General features: G+C 42.4%; 1 protein-coding gene across 1 annotated transcript; it reads left to right on the top strand.

Moving 5' to 3' along the window:
- Positions 1 to 372: 372 nt before the first annotated feature.
- On the top strand, positions 373 to 20,676 carry LOC308038972 (uncharacterized protein C1orf198 homolog; the record flags this gene model as incomplete). The annotated part of the gene is made up of 4 exons (XM_080341943.1): positions 373 to 720; positions 8,457 to 8,507; positions 17,904 to 18,455; positions 20,398 to 20,676. 4 exons carry the CDS (start codon positions 373 to 375, stop codon positions 20,452 to 20,454), a joined length of 1,008 nt encoding a protein of 335 aa, XP_080198069.1. The 3' UTR covers positions 20,455 to 20,676.
- Positions 20,677 to 21,337: the final 661 nt, after the last annotated feature.

Consider the following 21,337-nt stretch of genomic DNA (forward strand, 5'->3'; position numbering starts at 1 on the left):
CGGCTGGGGCTGACTCGGGCCCGCTCAGCCCCACGCTACCGACGGCGATGACACCGAAGCGACCTCGTGGGCCGTCTCCCTCTCTCCCTCGCCAGCTGCGAGGCGGAGGGGGAACAGCCGCCTCCGCCTCCCGGGAGCGCCGGGCGAGTGATGCCGCCAGTGGCTGCCACGGGCGCTGGGCGTGCGGGAGGCGGGGTGTGCGGGGCGGCGGCCGGCCTTTATAGGGAGCGAGGGGAGGCGGCGATTGCAGGCGGGGAGCGGAGCAGGGAAGGCAAAGGAAGGGAGGAGGAGGGCGGGGCAGGCGGTTCCCATTCCCGCCGTGCGAGTGCGCTCGGCTCGGTGTGTGCGGGGCTGGCGGCCGGCGGGGTAGCCATGGCCTCCATGGCGGCGGCGATCGCCGCCTCCCGCACGGCGGTGATGAACGGCAACCGGCCGCTGGACGAGCGGGAGCGCAAGCGGTTCAGCTACTTCTCTTCGCTGAGCCCCATGGCGCGCAAGATCATGGCGGAGAAGGAGCGGATCCGCGAGCGCTACGGGCCCGAGTGGGAGCGGCTGCCGCCCCGCCAGCACGACGAGATCATCGACAAGTGCCTGGTGGAGCCGCACGTCCAGGCCCGCTACGCCGCCCACCGCGGCGCCGCCCGGCCCGCCGCGCCGCCCGCCTCCTACCCCAGCCTCCGCCTCAACACGGGCCAGAAGGTGGTGCACTTCGGCGACGAGGTACCGCAGGGGCAGGGGAACGGCGCCGCCGGCGGGGCCCGCCCCGCTGCGCCCCCTCCAGGGCCGCTGGCAGTGCAGGGGGGTCCGCCGTGGCGGGGCTGGGGGAGAGGGGCGCGCCCCGTGGGGTGTCCGCAGCCTGGCTCCGGCTGCACGGCCGCCCCTGCCCGGCTGTGCCGCCGCCCGGGCGGCGTTCGGATGTGGGGAGGAGCGGGCGGTTCCAGTCGTTGGCGACGGGGGGAGTTGCCCTGGAGATGAACGAGAGAGAGATGTATTTCTTTTTCTGCTCTCCGTGTCTGTGCAGGAGGGTGCGATGTTGCACTGCAAGCGGGGGCACTTGGTCAGCCCGCAAAAGCAGGAGAGGCACCAAATCGGAGTTTGTCTGAAACAAGCAGCAGTAACTGTGAAGTGGGTTTTGCAAAACGGGGGCTTAGAGCTGAGGCCGGTCCCAGCTGCCCCTGCAAGCCGGGCATGGCCGCGGCCAGCTCTGGAAACAGTCCCTTGCTGAAAATGCGCTGCAGGGAATGTTTACACTGAGTTAAATCTCTTCCTTTTTGTTTCTAATTTTAGACACAGTTAAAAATACAGCACTGAAAACATTCTGGCTCTTGGTATTTTTGACACCTTAAAAAATGTAGCCTGTTCCATGTCACATGCCAGGAAAAACAAGGGTGTGGGAAAATAGATGGCAAAAAGTATGGATTTTGAAGGTTCTGAGTACCACCTATTTAATGGTGAAGCATGATAGCCTTTCTGGAAATGCATAGGTATAATGGTACAAGGTCCAGAGGAATGGGTCATATTAACGAGTGTGATCCCTTGAAGAGGTAGGTCTAAGAATCCTTGCAAAGACCTGATGGTGATCTTCAGATACTGGATGTCTCTTATATTCTCTATGAGACTTCCTTTGTTTTGTTTTCTGTTACATCTTGGTATCATTACAGAGCCGACATATAATGTTCATATAATACCTTAAAGTAACCTATCGTTAATTAACTGCGTGGCTTCTGCCAGAAAAAAAAGAATCTGCTTCTGCACTTGTAATTATCAATCCAATTTAAAGAGAACAGTGCTACTTTTAGCCTCCTTGCCAGTATCCCTTGCAATGGTATTTGTAAGGAGTGTTTGAAGCACTTTCAGATTCTCGGCATCATGGTTCCCAAACAGCTTTATGTTAGAAGAGGCTGCTGCTTGTGTTTCACCTGTTAGGAAAGTGTGACAATGTGGCATACACACATGGTATCTGGAATTAGAGAACATATGGTCAAGCTCAAGTTTGTTTAGTCTGCAATAACAGAAATTCTGGAACTCTTGGGGAAAAAGAGGTATAGAAGGATGCAAGGCAGCAAATTGGGTTGTGCAGTCTTGGAAAGGAAACCTAAACCTGAAGTTAGTTGCAAAAGGATTTAGGTTCATGACTGTGGAAAGTGAGTATGTTCAACTTTCCCAGTCTCAGACAGCTCTGTTGTGCTTTCTGCTTTGAATTATATGGATCTGGAAGAAAAGCAAGCATGTTTAGGTTGTTGTGCTCCACTGTATGGAAATAGTCATTTCCTGCTTGACAAAACTACAGCTAGGGAGTCCACCTGAAATTTGGCAAGTTGTTTTCTTTCCCCTCTTCCCCTGAAATACAGCTATGATACAAATAATGTTGTCAGTGTTTGTGTAGCCATAAACTAAAGAAAGCATGGTTCATCGAAACACTTTTGGAAGCATCTGCCTCACCTGACTTCCTCCTTGACTTCCAAGCTGGAGTTAATATAAATCATAGTTCTGAAGAAAAGAGATTCCACTTGTTTTGGCATCTTCCATTTCCATTTTAGTTCTTCCAATTGCACTTTTGAGCCTTGGAGCTTTTCCTGGCTCCTCATCTGATAGCTTCCTCTCCTCCCGCTCCCTTGCTGGCATTCGACCTGATTCTTGGACATTTGCCCTGGCTTGGTAATTGTTCCTCCTTGTCCTGCTGTTACAGAGCCACTCTGGCTGGTCTCTTGCCATTTTGGTTCAGCTTTCCAGGCTTGCAAGTGCTTTGCTTACAGAGCTTTATTTTCTTATTGTCTTCTGGTCTGACAGCTTACTGAGCTGTACTACTGTACTACTGTCTTTCTAAGTTGTAACTGCTGCACATGCTGTGGCCACCCAGCCCTCGCTCAGGAGGCAACTAGATTGGTCCTGGCTGCTGTCCCTGTCCCATTGTGTACAGTGTCCTGTGGCAAGCAAACGGAGAATAGTCTGCCTACCTCCAAATCACTTGTCATGCTGCAGCTGTTTCAGTGTGTTCTGGTCTGATGATGTTCTTGCTGACACCTGCTCCAGAGGATTCATGTTTCCAGCCACATCTCATCTTCCCTGTTAACTGATGTTGAAATCTGTAGTGATCTACCTGTGCTTGCTTAAGCACAGCAAGTTGATCTCTTTCACCTCGTGTTCTTTGGAGGACTTGGGAGAAAGCAAAATAAGGATGAAAGCTGAAGATACTGATTTACCTGTCCAGGACTCTAACCATTTCAGTCCCACTTTCTTGCATGTGACTACTTTGATAAGGTGGTTCAGAGGATATATGTGGTCTTATATCTGTGGACAATTGGTTCCCTCTTCTTGCCCCTACCATTTCCCATATATCTTTTCTAACACCAAACTCATCTTCTGAACTTGTAGCCCAAGAGGATAAGTTCTCAAAACATAAGCATGTCTTACATTTTTAAAACACCTTTCAGTATGTTGGCTGTGTGGGAAGGCTGTGACAGAAAACAGATGGGCAGTAAGAGGACCATGGCATCCTGTAGCCATAATACAGTCATTTTGTAGTGCTGGAGCGCTGAGGCACCATGTGTGACTCCTAGCAAATGCCTGGAGTCAGCTGAGCACCACGGCTCCTCTTATGTTATCTCATCCTCATTGTGGCATTGCCAGTCATGGAGTTAATCACTGAAGCTGTACGTGCACTGTGAATGCAGTTCACAAACGGGATCGGAGACAGGACACCAGAGCTGCTTTTTTAATCTGCTGTCTTGCTGTCAAAGAACTCAAGGTGTTTTTAAAAGTGTCAAAAAGCTTGATGAAAGAAGTAGAAATACAGGAACCGGGCTCCCTGATTCTCTAAGCAGCATTTCTCTCCAAAACCAGAGTTGGGTTGGGTGGCACCCAACACACTTGGCATCTACCTGTGCACACCACACTTTCACGGTGAGGATGCCCACAACTGTTGACACCAGCCTTTATGTGTCCACCATCATGATGTCAAGTCAAGACTTCCTATTTGAAACAGACCCCAGAATACACCAGCTCAAGAACTTTGATGGGGTTGCAGGTCTTGGTATTTTTTAACACCTCCTCCTTACGGAACCAAACATCTCTTGCCTCTATATCTTGTTCTGTGTTCTGGAGTCATGTGTCTAGATAATGCACATATTTTCATCTCTTCCAGGCTAACAGGGTCATTTAACATTCCCCTGAAAGAAACTTTGTCCTGTTTGCTGAAGATTGACTTGCTATTGCACGTGGGCCCAGCACCAGGAGTCTCTTGCTTCACCATCATTGCCTGTGTCTAGACAGCCTAGGCCTTCTGGCGAAGGGCTTTTGGATGCTGCAACCCTCACGCAGATCTTCCTCTTTTCCAACAAGCCTCCAGTTGGTGGCATTTCTCCATTTCTATCCAATGCCATAAATGATGAGCCATTATGGGGGAAACAGGTGGAAAACCAGCAATGTGTGAGAGGCTACCACCCTTTGATCACTGTAGTTGTCAGCTTGTGTTAAGCATCTGATTTGATGTCAGTTGACGCCACTGGATCCTCCTAATTTAGTTCAGTGAAAGGTAGTTAAGATATTCAGTTTACAAGAAGTTCTCACTCTTCTCTTAATACTGTCCCTCTGTATCCACAAGTGTGTGACATACACATGGATTTAAGGTCTGATTTTTCTTTTTAAGGGATATTGAGTATTTGAGTGGTACTCAGCAGCTCAAAGAATGGGACTTGAAATAATTAAATTTTTCATTGAAGAAGACGCCATGTGCTTTAGGAAGCGGTAAACATTTTATGTGGAGGAAAGACAGATAGCAGTTCAGTTGGCTTCATTCATCACCTTTTAATAGGGAAGCTTGACTTATCTACCTGAAGGCAGATATGGTATTTGTTTTGCTTAGCCTTAAGAACTTTGGCACCAAGCCAAAGGATCGACCCTTTTGTCTCCTACTTAAATATTTGATTTAGCAATAAACTTTTAAGTTGGGCCTGTTATAGACCTGTGCTCTTTAAAAAATGCAAAATGCAGGGCAGCTTTTGAGTGCAGTTAAATACGAATAACCAGCAAGTCCTGTTCTGGTAACACTTCTGAGATTCGTTTGTTGATGGGTTTGTGACTGCCTAGTTACTCTCAGCTGCTCAGAGCAGAGCTCATGTCAGATACGCTGGCAGCAGATGGTGTTTTGCAACAAGCTGCCTACATACAGCAAACGTAGTTTGTGATTCTTTTTTATGTATTCTGCAGCTGGTTGTTGAAATCAAGCGTATGGCTGGATTTTTGCCCCTTTATCTCTCTTTTCTTTTTTTAGCTATGAAATATGTTGCATTAAGCTCCATTTCTTACAAATAGGTTATTTAATGGTGGTGAACAAAAGTTTATTTATTTGCCTTCTTTCTGGAGAATACTGTGTTGTGTGCTGAAAACAAAAGCTGATCAGATATGGATTTTTTTCTCATGTGTTGATTATAAAAAGCTTTGAAGTATTTTTCTCTAGAATTTCTACTTGTAGTTTACTTTTGTGAATATTAAAATAGTTGATACTTTTGCTCACATTTTCTTCAAGTGTGTGAGAACTTGTTTATTCTACAGAAAGCGAAGTTATTTCTCAGATTTTGTTGGTGCTGAATATGAATCAGGTGCATCAGATGGGAAACTGTTGAACTGTGTTGTTTTCCTTCTTCTCAGTTGGTCCTCTGCATGTCCTCTGTGTGAGGCACAAACTTACTTTCCTTCCCTGACAATGGACATAACTTGACAACCATCCCCTTCATCCTGGCTTTAAGTACACTTCAAATAACCACAGACGTCAGCTCCTTGGAGCTTTACATCCTCAAATCATGTCTTACGCTGTTTTATCCTTTACTAGATCTCATGGAAGAGCTCTTGAATGCGGACGAAGCTCCTCAGAAGTACTAGCTCTGAGGTGTGCTGGGCTGTGCAGCCTGCGATAAAACAAGCCATCCTTTTAAGAAGGAAAATCTTTAGTCCTTGTCTTTCAAGGAACTGCTCCTGCCTAATAAGTGTCTACTACTTCCATCTTTTGAAGTAATCTATGGAAGTCTTAGATTTTGTCTCTTACAAGAACTTTTTAACAACTGGTACCAAAATACCATTAGTTCATTTCAGGAGCTTTTTGTCTACCTAACCTGAAGGTTGAGGTTACAAGTTGAGATGCAATGGTGGTTGAGAAGACATCAGATTCTATGAAGTGGGAAGCTGACTTGCTGCATCCTGTAGGGAGTGACGTATCCTGGTGTACAGCAACCTCATACCTTTACTCTGCTTTCCCTGTGCAGCTTTTCTGCCCCTCTGCAGGCAGCTTTTGTCAGCGGGGTTTGTTTGCAGCAGCAGTGTGATTGCTGAGTTGAGGATGTGCAGGGAGTGCTGGGTGAAGAAGTGTCCCTTCCAGTGCTGTCTACACTTGCCTCAAATACAGGAAAATAAAGAACTGTCTATCTCCGATCCAGGATGAGGATGGTCTTGGCTCATTCCCAAATATAAAACTGGTCCACAGCTGGTTTGCATGACCTGTAAATGGGAAGAAGTCATAGTTCCTTTAAACTACTTGGGTAGGTTCCACTGACAGCTATGCCTACATGTGTGGAGCTTTAACATGCTGTGACGGCATGTAGGAATGTTACACTGTTTGCTGGACTTTATTTCTGTCCTTTATTGAAGCTGAGTCCAGACCCCATGTGGACAGAAGGTCCTACGTTGTGTGTGAGACTCAATCCAGTGGCTGGACTCTCCCGTCTCGTTTCCCTCCTGGATCATGATTCCTGTCATGCATGCTTCAGAAATGAAGTGCCCAATCCACCAGTTTCAGAAGCAGAGGATACAGTCCTAAAGTAATTTTGAAATAATTTGACACTCACCTGCTGCGAGGTATCCCACCTAAGTGCTGTGGCATTCCATGTGGTCAGCAGCAGTCCACAGTGCACATACTGACCGAAGTTAGAACAGATGCTAAAAAGTAGACTTTTACTCCCTTTGTTTCCTCTAAACGTTAATAAATATGAGTATCCATTTCCTGGAATGAGAGAACTTGTGTTCTTGGCAAGAGTTTCCTGTACCCAATTAATTTTTTGGACAGAATGTGTGGTCCAGCAGAGCCCAGACCTTTCCTTTTAGGAGGTTTCTGATTATCCCAGTTATTTTTAGAAGCATGGGATCACCCTCATATATACCAGAAATACTTTGCTGCTAGAAACCTGTTGTTTCACAGATGGGTAATAGTTGGAGAACAACACGTTTTCATGTGTAGGAGATGGTTTCAGACACTTCTAATTGTGATTTCATATCCCTTGGCCAGCAAAATCTGTCTCGGGTCAAGTAAGAGATGGCAGATCAGGAAAATGCTATCAGATGTCTGAGAAATATATTTCTAGAAAGGCAGAGGTCAGAAATAACAAAGGCAGTCATGATAAGATGTGGAGTTCCCCTGTTAGCTTAGGACATGGTCTAGTTCTGTTATTCTTTGAACAGCCTGAGTGGGAAGCAAGCACTCCAGGTCTTGTTCTGTTCTCTCCTTCCTTGCGTGGTCACTCCTGGCATCCACTGTTCCAACTCCTGTTCCACCCCTGATGTTCTGGGGTGGCCAAGCAATGCTGTACTCAGTACGGAGGATGTGACTCGGTACCTCCACCAGTGTGAACATCCAGCGTCCAAATTAGTCTTATCCGTGACTAAGAGAAGGGCGATCATTGTTCTGTTGCAAATCTTGAACAAACATGAACAAGTTTGCTTTTTTTCACCCCTTCTTTTTTTTTTTTTATGTGGGCCGCATGTATTTCTGGAGGGCGTGCTGCGAATGAAGAGATCATTTAAATTTCTCAAGTTGGGATTATTTGCAGAAAAACAACTTCTGTGAAAAGCTGTTTCAGCTTGGGATTTCACTCTGAACATCGTGTGGTTCTTTCAACAGCACCAAATACTTATTTCAGACTGATTGGCATTGAAGTGGTGCAATGATGTGTCTTGTCAGGGTTGGATCCAGCTGTGGCTCGGCCTGATGGACGTGCAGCTGTTTCGCTGCCACATGACTGCCCGGTTGCACACATGCTCGGTGGTCTACACAGAGGAGGAAATGGGACTTTATTTCCCTAAGGCCCCTGCTCCTCTTGTTTTTTCTGTCCCTGCGTGTTGCTAGTGTCTGCCAAAGAAAATGCCTAGTAGAAAACTGGAAATATAATATGTTTTAAAGCTATTTGTAGAGAAACCATTTCAAGAGGTTTAGACCAGGTTAAACCTTCATATATTTTCTAGGTTAAATTGGTATGCTAACAGATAATCTTCCCCCCAGAGAACTTGCTTTTAGTCAGTCTTCAACTGTAAACATTGCCATCTCTAAGTAGTGCTCTCACTTTTTAGCTAGTTCTATGATAATGGTTGTTATGCTTCCAGCAATGAAACATAATGTCATTTTCATATGATGCTCCTGAGCAGGTAAAGCTGCTCTGCTGATTTTTAGTCATTCTTGAATTCTATTTCAGGACATAACTTGGCAAGATGAACACTCGGCTCCATTCTCCTGGGAAACAAAGGTAAATATGCAGCAGTTTTATTTTTAAAGTTGGTTTGTCATTTAATATAAAAGCACTAGCAACAGCATTATCTTGATTTTGAGACTTGATACACTGATGTCATATTTATTCTGAGCGCCGTGTAAAGTGACTGTCCTGCAAAAGAAACAGGGCTGGTGTGCTTCGATTTACACAAAATGCACTTCATGAACTCATGTTCTGGCCTCAAGCGCGGGTGTAAAACTGATTCAGTCCAAATGATCAGATTTTTCATAGTAAACTTTCCAAACAGCTTCCCATGTCTGGTGAGACCAGTGTCTCAGGCGTTCTATGAGCACAACGCCATTTCATTTTTGAAGTCAAAAGTGAAGTAGTTAGGGAATGGGTTGAGAAAGATACAGATATCTGGTAACTTCCTTGGATTTTTTTTCTTAAAGCCTGTCCTATGCTTAATCTTTACATTATGTACTGCAGCGTAATGGAATGTGTTAACCTGAGGCTATGCTGCAAACATTGTGCCATTTCTTCTCCAAAAGGCAGCTCCTTCAAAAACAATGTTTTTCTGTGCTGGATTGGTTTTGGGGTGGGTTGGTCGTTTGTTTGTTTGTTTTGTGTTTTGTTTTACTCTATATCTGGTATTTTGTTAAAGTATTATTTACAATGGAATTCTCATAAGGCTAACACAGAGCCAGAGTTCCCCATCTTTCTGAACCTGCAGTGTGAAGAAACATAGTTGTACCATGTTTCTGGTGGGAAATGAAGTTTAATTCTTTTTGTTGAAGAAAATATGGGAGAAAAACCTCAGTTCATTGTCTTTCTGAACCGGGTATGGTGGGCATGTTAATTTAATCACGTTTCATACTTCGTGTTTTGTGGCTTTATCTGCCAGAGAAGGCTGCTCCCCCCTCTCTTTCTTTTATTTCTTTGCCCTTGAACTGTGTAGATAATCATGTATGAGCTTATGAATATAATCTTAGCCTAATGCAGAGTAATTATTTGGAAATGCCAGTGAATACTGAATTAATCCAGTTGACCCAACCCTAGACTTGTTGTCAGCCTCCCCGGCTCAAGGTCACTGCCTCTGGCTGGCACCCCATCTGTGCTTTGCAGATGCTGATTAACTTGATGTGGCTCCTGGGTCCTTGCAGCCTACAACGCTGCAGTTTAAGAGAAAGCATTGCCCGTCTTCACTTGCCTTAAAAACCCCCTTGTGAGCTGTGGTGGTTCAGGAGCCAGTGGAGAATTTCCTGTGGTGGAAGCCAGGTAGCTCAGACAAGCCCTCCTGTCTTTCAGGACCCCTAGAAGAAGAAGCCACTGGCTTTTAGTGTAATACTAAAGAGGCATTTAGAGTGCGTGTACTCGGGTGAAGCTGCCAAGAAAAGAATAGTAGTGGACCTCATTGACAGTGAGGTGAAATCAATCTTGTGTTGGAAGCAGTGTTGTTGTCTCTCTCCTACTTTCTAGTGCAAACCCCAAAATTCAGGCTTGGAAACATGGCAGCTGTAGTCTTGTTTCTAGGCTCTGTCTTGATAGGATTTTGTAAGTTCTGAATACTGAAACTTTCTTGAGCTAGTGCTTTCTGTAATGAACTGGCTAGTGATCCATGATAAGATGTATCTGCACTCAAATGGATTTTCTTTATAACTGATAGCCATCTTTTATTTTAAATGCTTGTATGTCTAGTGAAGTGTTTTTCAACCCAACCTATTGCTTATCTCTCGCTGATTAAGATTATTTTTACTGTCCTCCTGGTGTCTTAAAATGAGGCACCATAATGGACATCTAGTTTCATGTGTTTCTGTAATGAAAGAAGGGTCACAGAATGACATGGAAACACTAATGACTGCTGAAGAAAGGTGGGGTGGGGAGGAGGTTACTTTTGAATTAACGATTTGTCTCAGGTAATCAAGCTGTGCTTCCCTCTTTCCAACTCCTCCACAGAGTTAAAAGCTGTGCCTCAGCTGTAGGTTGAAAAGTTGCATGACCTTTTCCTTTAGCAAAACTCTGGATAATCCATTTTATCCAGCTTTAAAGGGTGTGGGTCGGTTGGTTTGTATGGATTCCTCCTTTTGTTTTTTCCCCAGTGCCTCATATTGTGTCAGTCTTTCAGTGAAATCCTTCAGCTGCTGAGTCTTCCATTTCTAAAGGTGATCTCACTCTTTGATCTCTTCCCTAACCAGTACTTTAATGAGATAATATTGCAAAGCAATTTCTCCATGAAGTTTCCGTCCCCAGTCAGTCCCACGTGGGGAAGCAATGAAGACACCTGAATGAGCTGTTTAGTAAGGTCGACATGTTGTAATGCACATTTAGTGTCGTGTGAGCCACATCTGTTCCCACTGTTATTTTAGGCTGTCAGGCTCTTTCCATTCCATGAGCTGTACCTCATGATGAGTTATTCTTTCCATAATATTTTTTTCCCTGGCCTCCCTTTCACGCAGAGTTTTTGTTTTGGTTTGCGGTTTTTTTGCACATTATTTCTGTGATGACAAAACTGCTTTGTTCTTTTGCAGCTTTGCATGAATGTGCTCTGGCTTACCCTAGGAGGAGAACGTGACACTCTCTGCTTTTCCAGACAAGGAGAAAGCAGAGATGCAAATCAGTAAAACCAATAGGCTTGGGTTTGTTGGTTGGGTTTTTTGTTTGCTTGTTTGTTTCATTTTTTAACATTGAGACTGTAAGAATCTAAAGTGGCAAAATCAATATTTGTCTATAACTTACTTCAGGAAAACTGAGAGGGTAGTGGGAAGAGGGGAGAGCTTGTTTCCTGCAGGTTGGAGCCTCTCTCAGCTGTTACAGTGATGCCAATGGCGATTCCAGTTGATTAGGTATGGACAAATTTTTCTCCTGGTAGCTGGTGCAACAGATTCCCTAATATTCCGTGGCTGTCAAACTTACCCAGAGAACAGTGTATTAGACAATTTAGATTGCTGTCATTTTGGGCAGATCATTGTTGAAGCGCTTGGTAACTTCACTTCTGTCAAAAGTAAACTTTCTGCGTTTTCATTTTAAGCACAAATGTGAGATATGGCTTAAGTCACTTGTATCACAGCAAACACTTCCATGATTATATCCACCATTTTTAGCTGTTTGGTGTATATTTCAAGTTCTTTAAGAAGGCAAACAAAGCAGAAATACAGTGTAAATTGCTGAGTTAGCTGTTAGCATTTTAAAATACTAGTATTTTTAATAGAAAACTGTAGCACATCTCAGCAGTAAAATGACTCTGGAAGCGAACAGTTCTCATTGCACTGCAAATAAGCTGATATTTTAAAATCAGAGATTGAACTGGAAGGAGTGATTTGGTTCATGGGTGGAGCCCTCATAAACATAACACGTCTTGAAATGTGGGTTACGATTTTAACTGGAGCTAAGGCCAGGTTTATGAATTTAGGGCATTCTATTTATGGGTTCCAGTTTAAGTGAGATGAAAGCTGACATTTTGGCTGAGCTTGGCCTTTGAGGTTTCTTGGTTTGTTTGAAGTAAAAATTCAGTGAAACTCAGCACAGACCCCAAGATATAAATGGAAAACAGGAATCATGCCTGGGTTTGGAAATATAATTTCTCTGCAACTCTTCTCAAACTCAGAACTTTTAATGAATTTAGTAGTGGACAGAAAATACAATTTCCGTCTGCCACCTCAGCCAACACATTTGCTGCACAGAGCAGCGTCTGAGTCAGTCGGAATCTAGTTCCAATTCATGCTATTAATTAACATAAGTTTCATTCCAGATGCTTAAAATTTACACATGTGCATCATGTTATCCATGATACAGGTAAAATAGTTGTGAAAGTAGCTTTTAGAATATTTTTTTGTACGTTTTTCATTTAAACTCCTGTATTTTTCCTTCTTCAGCTCTCTTCTACTTTCAACAGGCCCTCAGATACTTTTTGAAAAGAGAAACCTTCAAGATGTGTTTAAAAACAAGCAAACAAAACTCAGTGTCAAGCTTAAAACCCTTCAATAATCTTGTTGCTGCATCCCTGTCTGAATTCCCTAATTACTTTGCTATAGAAGCAACCTAATCCTAGTGATGATTTAGAAAGAAAAAAATTATGTTGCACTTCTAAAAATGGGGTTTGCAAACTGTTTTCTTTATCTAAAACTAAAAGGCAGTCTTCAATACCCTTCGTTGTACAAGTCCTGGTTGGTTTTGTGCTTTGTTTTGATTGGAAGAAAGTGGCAGAAAACAATTTTTCCCCCTCCTTCCTTGGCAGCCTGGTATTAAAATTGTTTTCTACAAACTATACTTTGGTGTGATTAATTTTATCAAGCTGGCACAAATGGCAGTGCTTCCCTGGAAAGAAAGAAGGATGATGCCTGAGGTTTGGGGTTTTCTATTCCCTTTTTGATCTAGACAGCGGATATTTAAAACAGTGCTGTAGGAGTGCTGTTGACTATTAGTTTATGAGAAAACCAAAACCAAACAAAACAGCTTGCAGTAATAGTAGCTGTGTTCAAGGTTTATTTCAATCTACATGGCCAGGTGTTCTCAGCTAAGGATTCAATTACCTGCATCAATCTTTAGACAGCTGGTCTTGAGCCTAAAACCATGTACACACCAAGCACTGTCAGCATGAGCAGAATGCTGTTCTTATCACTGAAGAGTAGATCATGAAATTTCCTCCAAAGCTCCACGCTTTGTATCTTTGGCGTTTTCTGGTGGCGTGTGGACTAAAATTACTTAGATGATTTTTGAGTGCTTTGCTCTATTTTTGCCCTTGTGTTTGGTCTCTGCTGACCTGAAGATTTCTTTCTGACTCTGAAAAGATCCTGAAAGCACCCACTGTGTGCACAGGAAACAAAGCAAAAACTGCAGCTACTTTGGGTCACATATTTATTTTGGTTTTGTACACTCAGCAGGGCAAAGTCATTTTCCCAGTCATTTTAAACTTGGCTTTCTTACCTCTGCATGTATCAGGCTGTGCTTAAAACAAGTTGCTTTTCTTTCTGCAGTCTTTGTCTCAACAATTTGGATTTTTCAGGCTGCCAAACAAAACAATTTCTTTTGGCTGTGTTTGCTTGACTGTTTAGTGAAATACTACACATTCCTGATGAGTGAATAAGATGCTTAAAAAAATCCATCCTAGGTCCTTTGTGGTCATCTTGTTTTTAATATAGACTTATGAACTGAGACCTGATTTTATATGGTATTACTAAATCATTACATTCTCCTTTAGAATACATTGTTTCCCATGAGTATATACAGCCAGTATTTTGATTTGCTGAATTTTCCCTGCCTTAAGACTGAAGTTATGTCTAAATTTTTTAATCCAATAAATAAAATTCCTAAATACCTTAATATAGCCTTCTTAAGGAAAGATGGACATGCAACTTCATAAAATCTACAGTTTTGAATCTTACTTATATTTATTAGACAGAAAGATGATCCAAGACCTACTCATCCTTTATTTTAATCCTGTAGTCAGTTGAGACCAGAGGGATATGAATGAAAAGAACACAGACTTCTAGGTTTGCTCTGCCTGAAAATACTGCTTCATGCATCTTGCACATACACTCTCTCTGCCCGCCTCTCTCTCTTAAATGGGTTGAAAATGATTTTGCTCTTGCAATATCTTGGAAATGCTACTGCTGTTAAGAACTTTTATTTGAATTCTGATAACTTCTAGAAATTGCTGTTGGGACTATACCAGCCTGTGTGTAAACTCTTGAGACTTCCTGGGCTTAATGGTTCCCAGAAATACAATTTGGACAAATGGTAGGAAAAATGAAGTATTTTTGGTTTATTCCTTAGGTGGGCAACAGAAGTCCAGAAACTGCAGCTCATTCATAGTCATACAAAAAAACAAACCCATGAAAGCAGCTCGGGACTGAAACTCTGAAACCCTCTAGAATCCCAAACTGTGCCGAAATGACAAATCGCTTTTGACCGTCAAATCTTAGCAAAGTGTTGAGTGTGTGTAGCCAGCGGAGCACCATGGGGCGGTTCGGCTGCCGAACGCTCAGGTGCACAGGTGATTGCAGCTCAGCCCGGCTCTGCCTCTGCCCCGGGACAGGGGACACGTCGCCCTTCACCGACCTGCTGTCGTCATCGCTTTGGCTACGGCAAGGAGAGGTGTGCGTAAAGATGCCCTCATGACTGGCAAATCTAAAGGAAAGGGAGATTTTTTTTTTTCCGAGGGGGCAGGGACATGTAACTGTATTTTAAATACCATTTCCTTCTCTTTCCTGCTGACCCAATTGATGGCCAGTTTGATGTAAAAAACTGAGAGCGGGACACTAATTAAACTCTCATGTCTAGTGTCTATCCGCTCATTAGAACATGCAGGAGTACTCATGGCTTAGATGTCGGCATGTGGGGTGTTACACACATGGGTCTTCTCCATCTCTGCAGTAAATTTTCTACTCCTGCTCTGGTTTGGAGGCAGATTACAGTATTTTATTACCAATTTTGTCGTGTGAAAGATATAGCATATTAGTAGTTTTCTTTCATCAGCTGTATTTCTTAGAGGTTTAGACATTTTAAGTAACCTTGAAAGTCAAATAGAAAAATTTTATGTTGCAAGGAAAATAGAATAATTTGTGGCTGGTCCACAGCAGTTCTCAGCTTCTTGAGCTAAATGCTAGAGGCAGAATTATACATCTGACCTCTCAGGGCTGTATTTATGTCACGCCAAGAGATGGTGCTTTCAGAACCTGTGGATGTAGTCTTGTCTTCTTTGTTTTTCTTTAGGGGACAAAGCAAACTCCTGAAGAAGTCTTTTCATTCAGGTTAACCCCGTGTCAGGTTATGAACTGTTTAATCTCCAAAGTGTACCGTGACACAAATATGTAATCTTAAAAGTCGTGTGGTTGTGTCTTCTGGAATGGCAAGGTACACCCCATGGTCTCTATTCTAAAAGGACAAAGAGGGCATCCTCACCAGAACGTCCATCCACAAGTGGGCTGGGAGGGGTACACCTGCCTGAAGTTGTGCCCCAGTGCCACACTCTTCTCTACACTAGAAGCTGTCTGCTGCTTCCAAACCAGGGTGCTGAGCTGACACTTGGACCCATGCAAAACGGCATAAAACATGACCGCAGGCAGTGGCTTTTGCTCCACAGCATAAGAACTTCTAGAGACCTGGCTTTGCTTGTCTAGCTTGCTCATACTGAAAGGCAAAACCTTGGTTTTCCTTTTCCTAATTTTCGTTCTAACAGACCCCTGCTTCCCTTCCCTCAGTGGTTTTCCTAGATTTTGTTTCCAACACTATTCTGGCGTTTCAGGGGCTGCGATGGCCCCTCTGCCCTCTTGGCACTGACCTTCCCTCTCTCTTGGGTTGGAGGTTAAAGGAATCATTTTACTGAACCCGATTGCTGCTGTGGTGGCCTTGAGCTACTGTCATCTCCAGTGTGAGCCCTGGGACAGGCTACTCAGAAGAAGACGGGCTGTTGAAGGATAGAAGGCAGCGCTGTTTTAATTCCTATATGGCAAGGTACTTCAGTCTTCCAAGAGAGTTGTTTGCTTTTTTCCTTGGATATTAGAGAAGCACAGGTTTATTTTATATTGTGTTGTGGGTTTTTTTAAGCAGGGATTTTATCAATTCTGGACTGGTAAAGCATCTTAACTTCAGGGCGGTTAATCTCTATTCAGTAGTGTTGCCAAATGAGCTTAGGGAAATAAATCTCTATATTTTAATATAGGGAATAGCAGTAACTGTAGATAATCCTTAACACCATTGCATCCATTGTTTGTTTATGCAGAATTTATCTAAGGAAAAATTACCTGCTTTTAACTTCATGTCATGACTTTTGTTTAAAAAGAAAAAATAAATTGGAGTTCTAATGTTTTTCCTCTTAGTTTTTTGCAGGCAGGGTGAGGTGTTGAGCTGTTTGGTAAGAGTTGCATCTATCCTTGCACTCACCTTTTCTAGCTGAGCTATAATTACTTAACATCTTGTTTATGTTCTGTATCTTTTGATAACATAGTATAGTCTTAACGAAAACACAGAACTTGGTGCTTCCTTGCCTATAATTTGGGGAAAATATCTAATGTATCTGATTCTTCAGGAACTTCAGATGTTAGTCCATGAATCAAATTCTGTGTAGTCAGCTGCTGACTGTTTAAAAGAAAAGTTTTATAAATAATCAGTTGCTGAGTTGTTGTTTGCACTTTGATGAGAAGTTTCTGAATATTAAATACTAGGCGGGTGAGGCCTGCCAGATCTAGAGGCACTTTGAACTTGACATGCACAATAATGTGGGACTCGAGATCAAACACTTCTAGTGAAAATGATATGCAACTAGGACTTGTTTTAGACTCAGGGCCATAAATGCTATTGTGGTTTTATTCAGGAAAGGCCAGCTAATGAAGTAGAATGGGGAAAACATGACAAATCTGTAACGAACTTCAAAAGTATCTATTAACCACTTGTAGCAAAAGGTAGTATTTGAAATGTCCTCTGAATTTTTTCAAAACTAATCAGGCCCATAATGACAACACTGTCGCTCTAACAGTAAATGTTGTTTTTTTTTTTCATTTTTTGTTCCATTTTACAAACAGAAGTCTAGACATTAGGTTGTTCTTTTCTAGCACTGTCTTTCGTGCTGCTCTTCTAAATACGGTAACACTTATGTGCCCCTCACAGTTAAAAAAAGGCTTAACTTTTATTAGCCTAAAGAATGTCCAGCTAGTTGACAATCAAGATTACTGAAGTGGTGGTAAGTAAAATGAACATTTTGAAGTACTGTTCACTTTTGGGTGGCTTTGCAAGATCTGTATCATGCTGTAACTGTGGTTACTTGCTTCCTTGACCCAGTGTTACTTCTCAGAAATGAGTACAACTATCTGCACTGCAAATAAAAACAAAACAAGGCTGTGGCATAAGTGAAGAACTGATCCTGCTGGAGTTGTTTCTCTTCCTTCAGAGAGGCATTAGAATTATAAAAAGCACTTATCTACGCATACCCATTACATCTAATCCTTTATCTTGGAAGTAGATGGAGTTGTGACATGTCCAGCTATTTCAAAGACCATAATGGAAGATTGCCATTTAAACTAAACTGTAAAGCTTTTTTGCTTTGTATTTTCATGTGAAACGTCTATGGTTTTTAAAATGCATCCACAACTGTTTTGATCTTTCAGTGCTGCTATTTTAGTGTTTTAGTGCTGTGCACGCTATGCCCTCCTCTGTTGTGTGGCACTAACTCAAACATGATTGCTTTGTCTGACTCATCTGCAGCAGGTCTAGGGCTCTTAGGTTTGCTTGCAGTTCAGACTTTTAAAAAATATTATTTTTATGTAGCTGCAAAGATAGACACGTATGGAGAAAATAAGTTAGCTTTGCTGTGGTATCTGCTGTCTGGGAGTGCCTAGCCATGGGCAGAGTTGTTATCTATATGCATCAGGATCTGAAGTTCAAAACTGTGTCTTTGTGAAGGGCTTTGAAATTCTGTTTGTCTTTAACCCTGAACAGAGTCAGATGGAGTTCAGCATTGCATCTCTGTCCATACAAGAACAAGGTGGTGCTCAGTTGCAAAATGAACAGAGGCAGCCCGTTAAAGCAGCACCCGGAGTTCAAGTCCCTAAATCTTCTCAGGCCATTAAGACCCCTGGCTCCGATGGGTTGATAGCATCCAGAAAGGAAGAGGAGTCCTCTTTCTGGAAGATAAATGCAGAGCGCTCGAAGTTTGAAGGAGACAAGTCTGAGTTCCAGTCCCTGACCCCCAGCCAGATCAAGTCCATGGAGAAAGGAGAGAAACCCCTTCCCTCTTTTTACCGACAAGAGTCTGCTCCAAAGGAGATGGCAAAAGCCGAGAAGCCCAGCGTAACTAAGCCGGAGAAGTCTGTCGCCCCCAGCCTACCTTCTGTATCTCTCGAATGGGAGAAAGCTCGACCCACTCAACTCCCTCCTAGTTCTCTAGATGACTTCCTTTTTCCTGACCCACCACAGGACCTGGCATCTTCTAGGACAAACAAGGAAGATAGTGATGGTACTATACTTACAGATACACAAATGCCTGGACAGGTAAGTATTGCTGTATCCACTGTCCTTAGATTTTAGAACTGTATAGCACATTGAAATCTGACAAGGTCGCTCTGGAAGATTAGGGATTCCATAAAGCATTAAGCCATACCTAAGCTTGCTGGATTTTTATCCTGCAAATTTAAAGGAGTCTACTTAACTGGTGTGTTAGCTGTTATTGTTTGTTTCAATAAAGTATTTTTAAATGTAGTAGAGTCCATAAGATGAGGGCGTCATGTAAATAAAATACTAGAAATACTGACATGGCATCCAGTGGCTGACTAACAAGCAGCTACCTAACAGCTTGGGGTGAAGAGCTTGCTATATCAAGTAAAAGAAGCTGGATTTTGCTGTTGTTGTTTTTTGTTTTGTTTGTTCTTGAAAGAGCAAAACACTTAATGGAAAAAAATAAGCTTTTTAACTTGAAAAGCAGATAGCATTGAGTGTAAGATACTTTATTGGTACATGCAACATAGTGGTGAATGGCAAACTAGTTTCTCAGCTGTTTTAAGTGGTAGCCCAGCAGCCACTTTCCAGGCAGCTGGGCTGCTTTCAGATGTATTTTGTCTTAAAGTCCAAAGTGGAAATAGAATGAGCTTCCAGAATTAGCCTTCTCTACTTTTTTTTTCAGTACAAAAAACCCCACCAAATAACCCAATAACAAAAAATAGCCTTAAGCAGCTTGATAGCCAGTTGAAACTATTTAAAAAACAGATGCTGATCTCTGAGAAATGAAAGGGGACAGCAGGAGAGGGAAAGAAAAGGAAGGGATCTGAAACTGGAAACCTGTGAAGTAGAGAAGATGAGTGGGTCTTCAAATGGAGCTGTGCAGTTCTGTACAGAATCTGTAGCATCACTGGCATACACCAGACATATTGCTGGATACCTTCAGCATGTCACATAACTTTTTCTCTACCATATTTTCCCAATAATGATTGTTTAGATTCCAAACGAGATGATGTAAGGTCAGAAAGATGCAGAATGAGGTAAATATTTGCAAGAGAAGTAAGTGGTAGCACTTAAGAGAGAACCATACTTGAGCCACTTCAGTATTTGGAGCCCTATGCTTAGTTATTTTTTTCTGAAGCTAAGACATAATGCTTCTTGAACTGTTTTGCTACAAATGGTGACCACGGTAGTCCTTTAATTTTAGTTAAAGGCTTTATCACGTTTTTCTACAAATTAATGGTTTGTTACAGTTTTAATTCTTTTGTGAATGTTTTCAAGCTAAGTGGAATAGTTTGAAAAGCCTGATTTTTCTCTCTGCGGAGAAACAATCCTCCCATGTCAAAATGTGTACACAGTAGCAGAGAAGACAGATAGGATGACAGAATTTTCTCTGTTTCCTCTTTCTGGATTATCTTCCCTGTTCTGGGGCAGAGAGCCATGCTCGAGCAAGAGAATACAGAGACTCAGTTGTGTCCCTTGAATAGTCATCCTGAACACTAAAATCACCTTAAATGTTGTGGCTGAAGGTGCAGCACTGCAGGAGTCAGCATGTTCTTGATAGCCTAGTGAATAACTTGTCAACAAAGTTTAAAATATCTGATTTTCTGGAAACAACTGGCTGTCCTTGCAACAGGCAGTCCATTGAATTACTGATGCTTACATTCTGTGCTTGTGTCATTCTCTGCAATTCCAACTCTAGTCTAAAAATTTATCTTTATGAGTTTTTCCATGAGGAAGAAACCAACATTTTGCCTGCAGACCACTACAATAATTTTTGTTGTTGTTGTCTGGAATTGCCTTTTTGGTCATTGTGAGTATTTTTCTATAGGTCTAGCATTTTCTGATGTAGGTTCTTAGATATCCCAGAGCAAGGTGCAGAACTTGAAATGTTGTCAGGCATTTTAAACTTTGTTTTGTAGATAGGCTGTCAAGTACTGAGTTTGTAATACCATAATTAACAACCACCTCTTATTTCTTTTTTTTTTTTCCTTTGCAGACTAGTACAAGCAATGTTATCTTGAAGACTGGCTTTGATTTTCTAGACAACTGGTAAAAGATACTTCAAAATAGATCAAACCAATTTTGGGGAAAGAGTGGAACATCTTTCTCCTTGTATGTTAATTTACTAGCATTTGTGTCTTTTTCTAGAAGTAACTTTCAAACTCTTTAAGTGTTGCCTTTGTATAAACTTTTGTAATACCATATGCATTTTTGGTTTTTAAACAGTGATAGAAGTGTGGTTTCATTTGGATATTTTTTTTAATACCTGTTAAAATTTTTGGTAGCTACGGTGTTGAGAGAATGGGGGAAGTTACCGTATACATGTTAAAGAAAAACAAAGGAGAGTCTCCATATCCTCGAAATGGAACCTACAGGACCAGATTGCTGTTTGCAATCAAAACCCTGCTAGCATGACTTATAAGAAATAGCGTTGCACATGCAATGGTTCCAAATAAGCAAATAATTCTGTACTTCAGATGACTAGCAAAAACATGTGAAAAATAAGCATACAGAAGAATTGCATTGATTTCTATATTTAATTTAGTTCGAAAGTAGCTTTTGTACCACTTATTTAAAAAACACTTTTCTTTTGAAGGGGGCAAAGGCATTGCCAAAATGAAGGACTGTGTTAGTGCCCTACAAATCTGCTATAATAACACAGGAGTGTTAGGAAAATGACCTGGGGAAATTACAGGTGTTTCTGGTCTTTGGATTAAAGACTTGGGGGTGGATGGAGGGGAATGGGATGACACCTCATGAATGGGAACATCTGTCTTCAGGGAACAGGAGCCTAACGATGTCACTGCCTCCTTTCTAGAGCGTAACTCTTCATAGCAGAAGTGCTGGGAGTACAGCACCGGGAATTGCTGGAATGTAGGTTACATTTGTGTTGGGAAACCACTGCGTTTCTGGGAGGTCATAGCAGTACAAGGCTT

Source organism: Nesoenas mayeri (assembly GCF_963082525.1).
Source record: "Nesoenas mayeri genome assembly, chromosome: 3".
NCBI lineage: Eukaryota > Metazoa > Chordata > Aves > Columbiformes > Columbidae > Nesoenas > Nesoenas mayeri.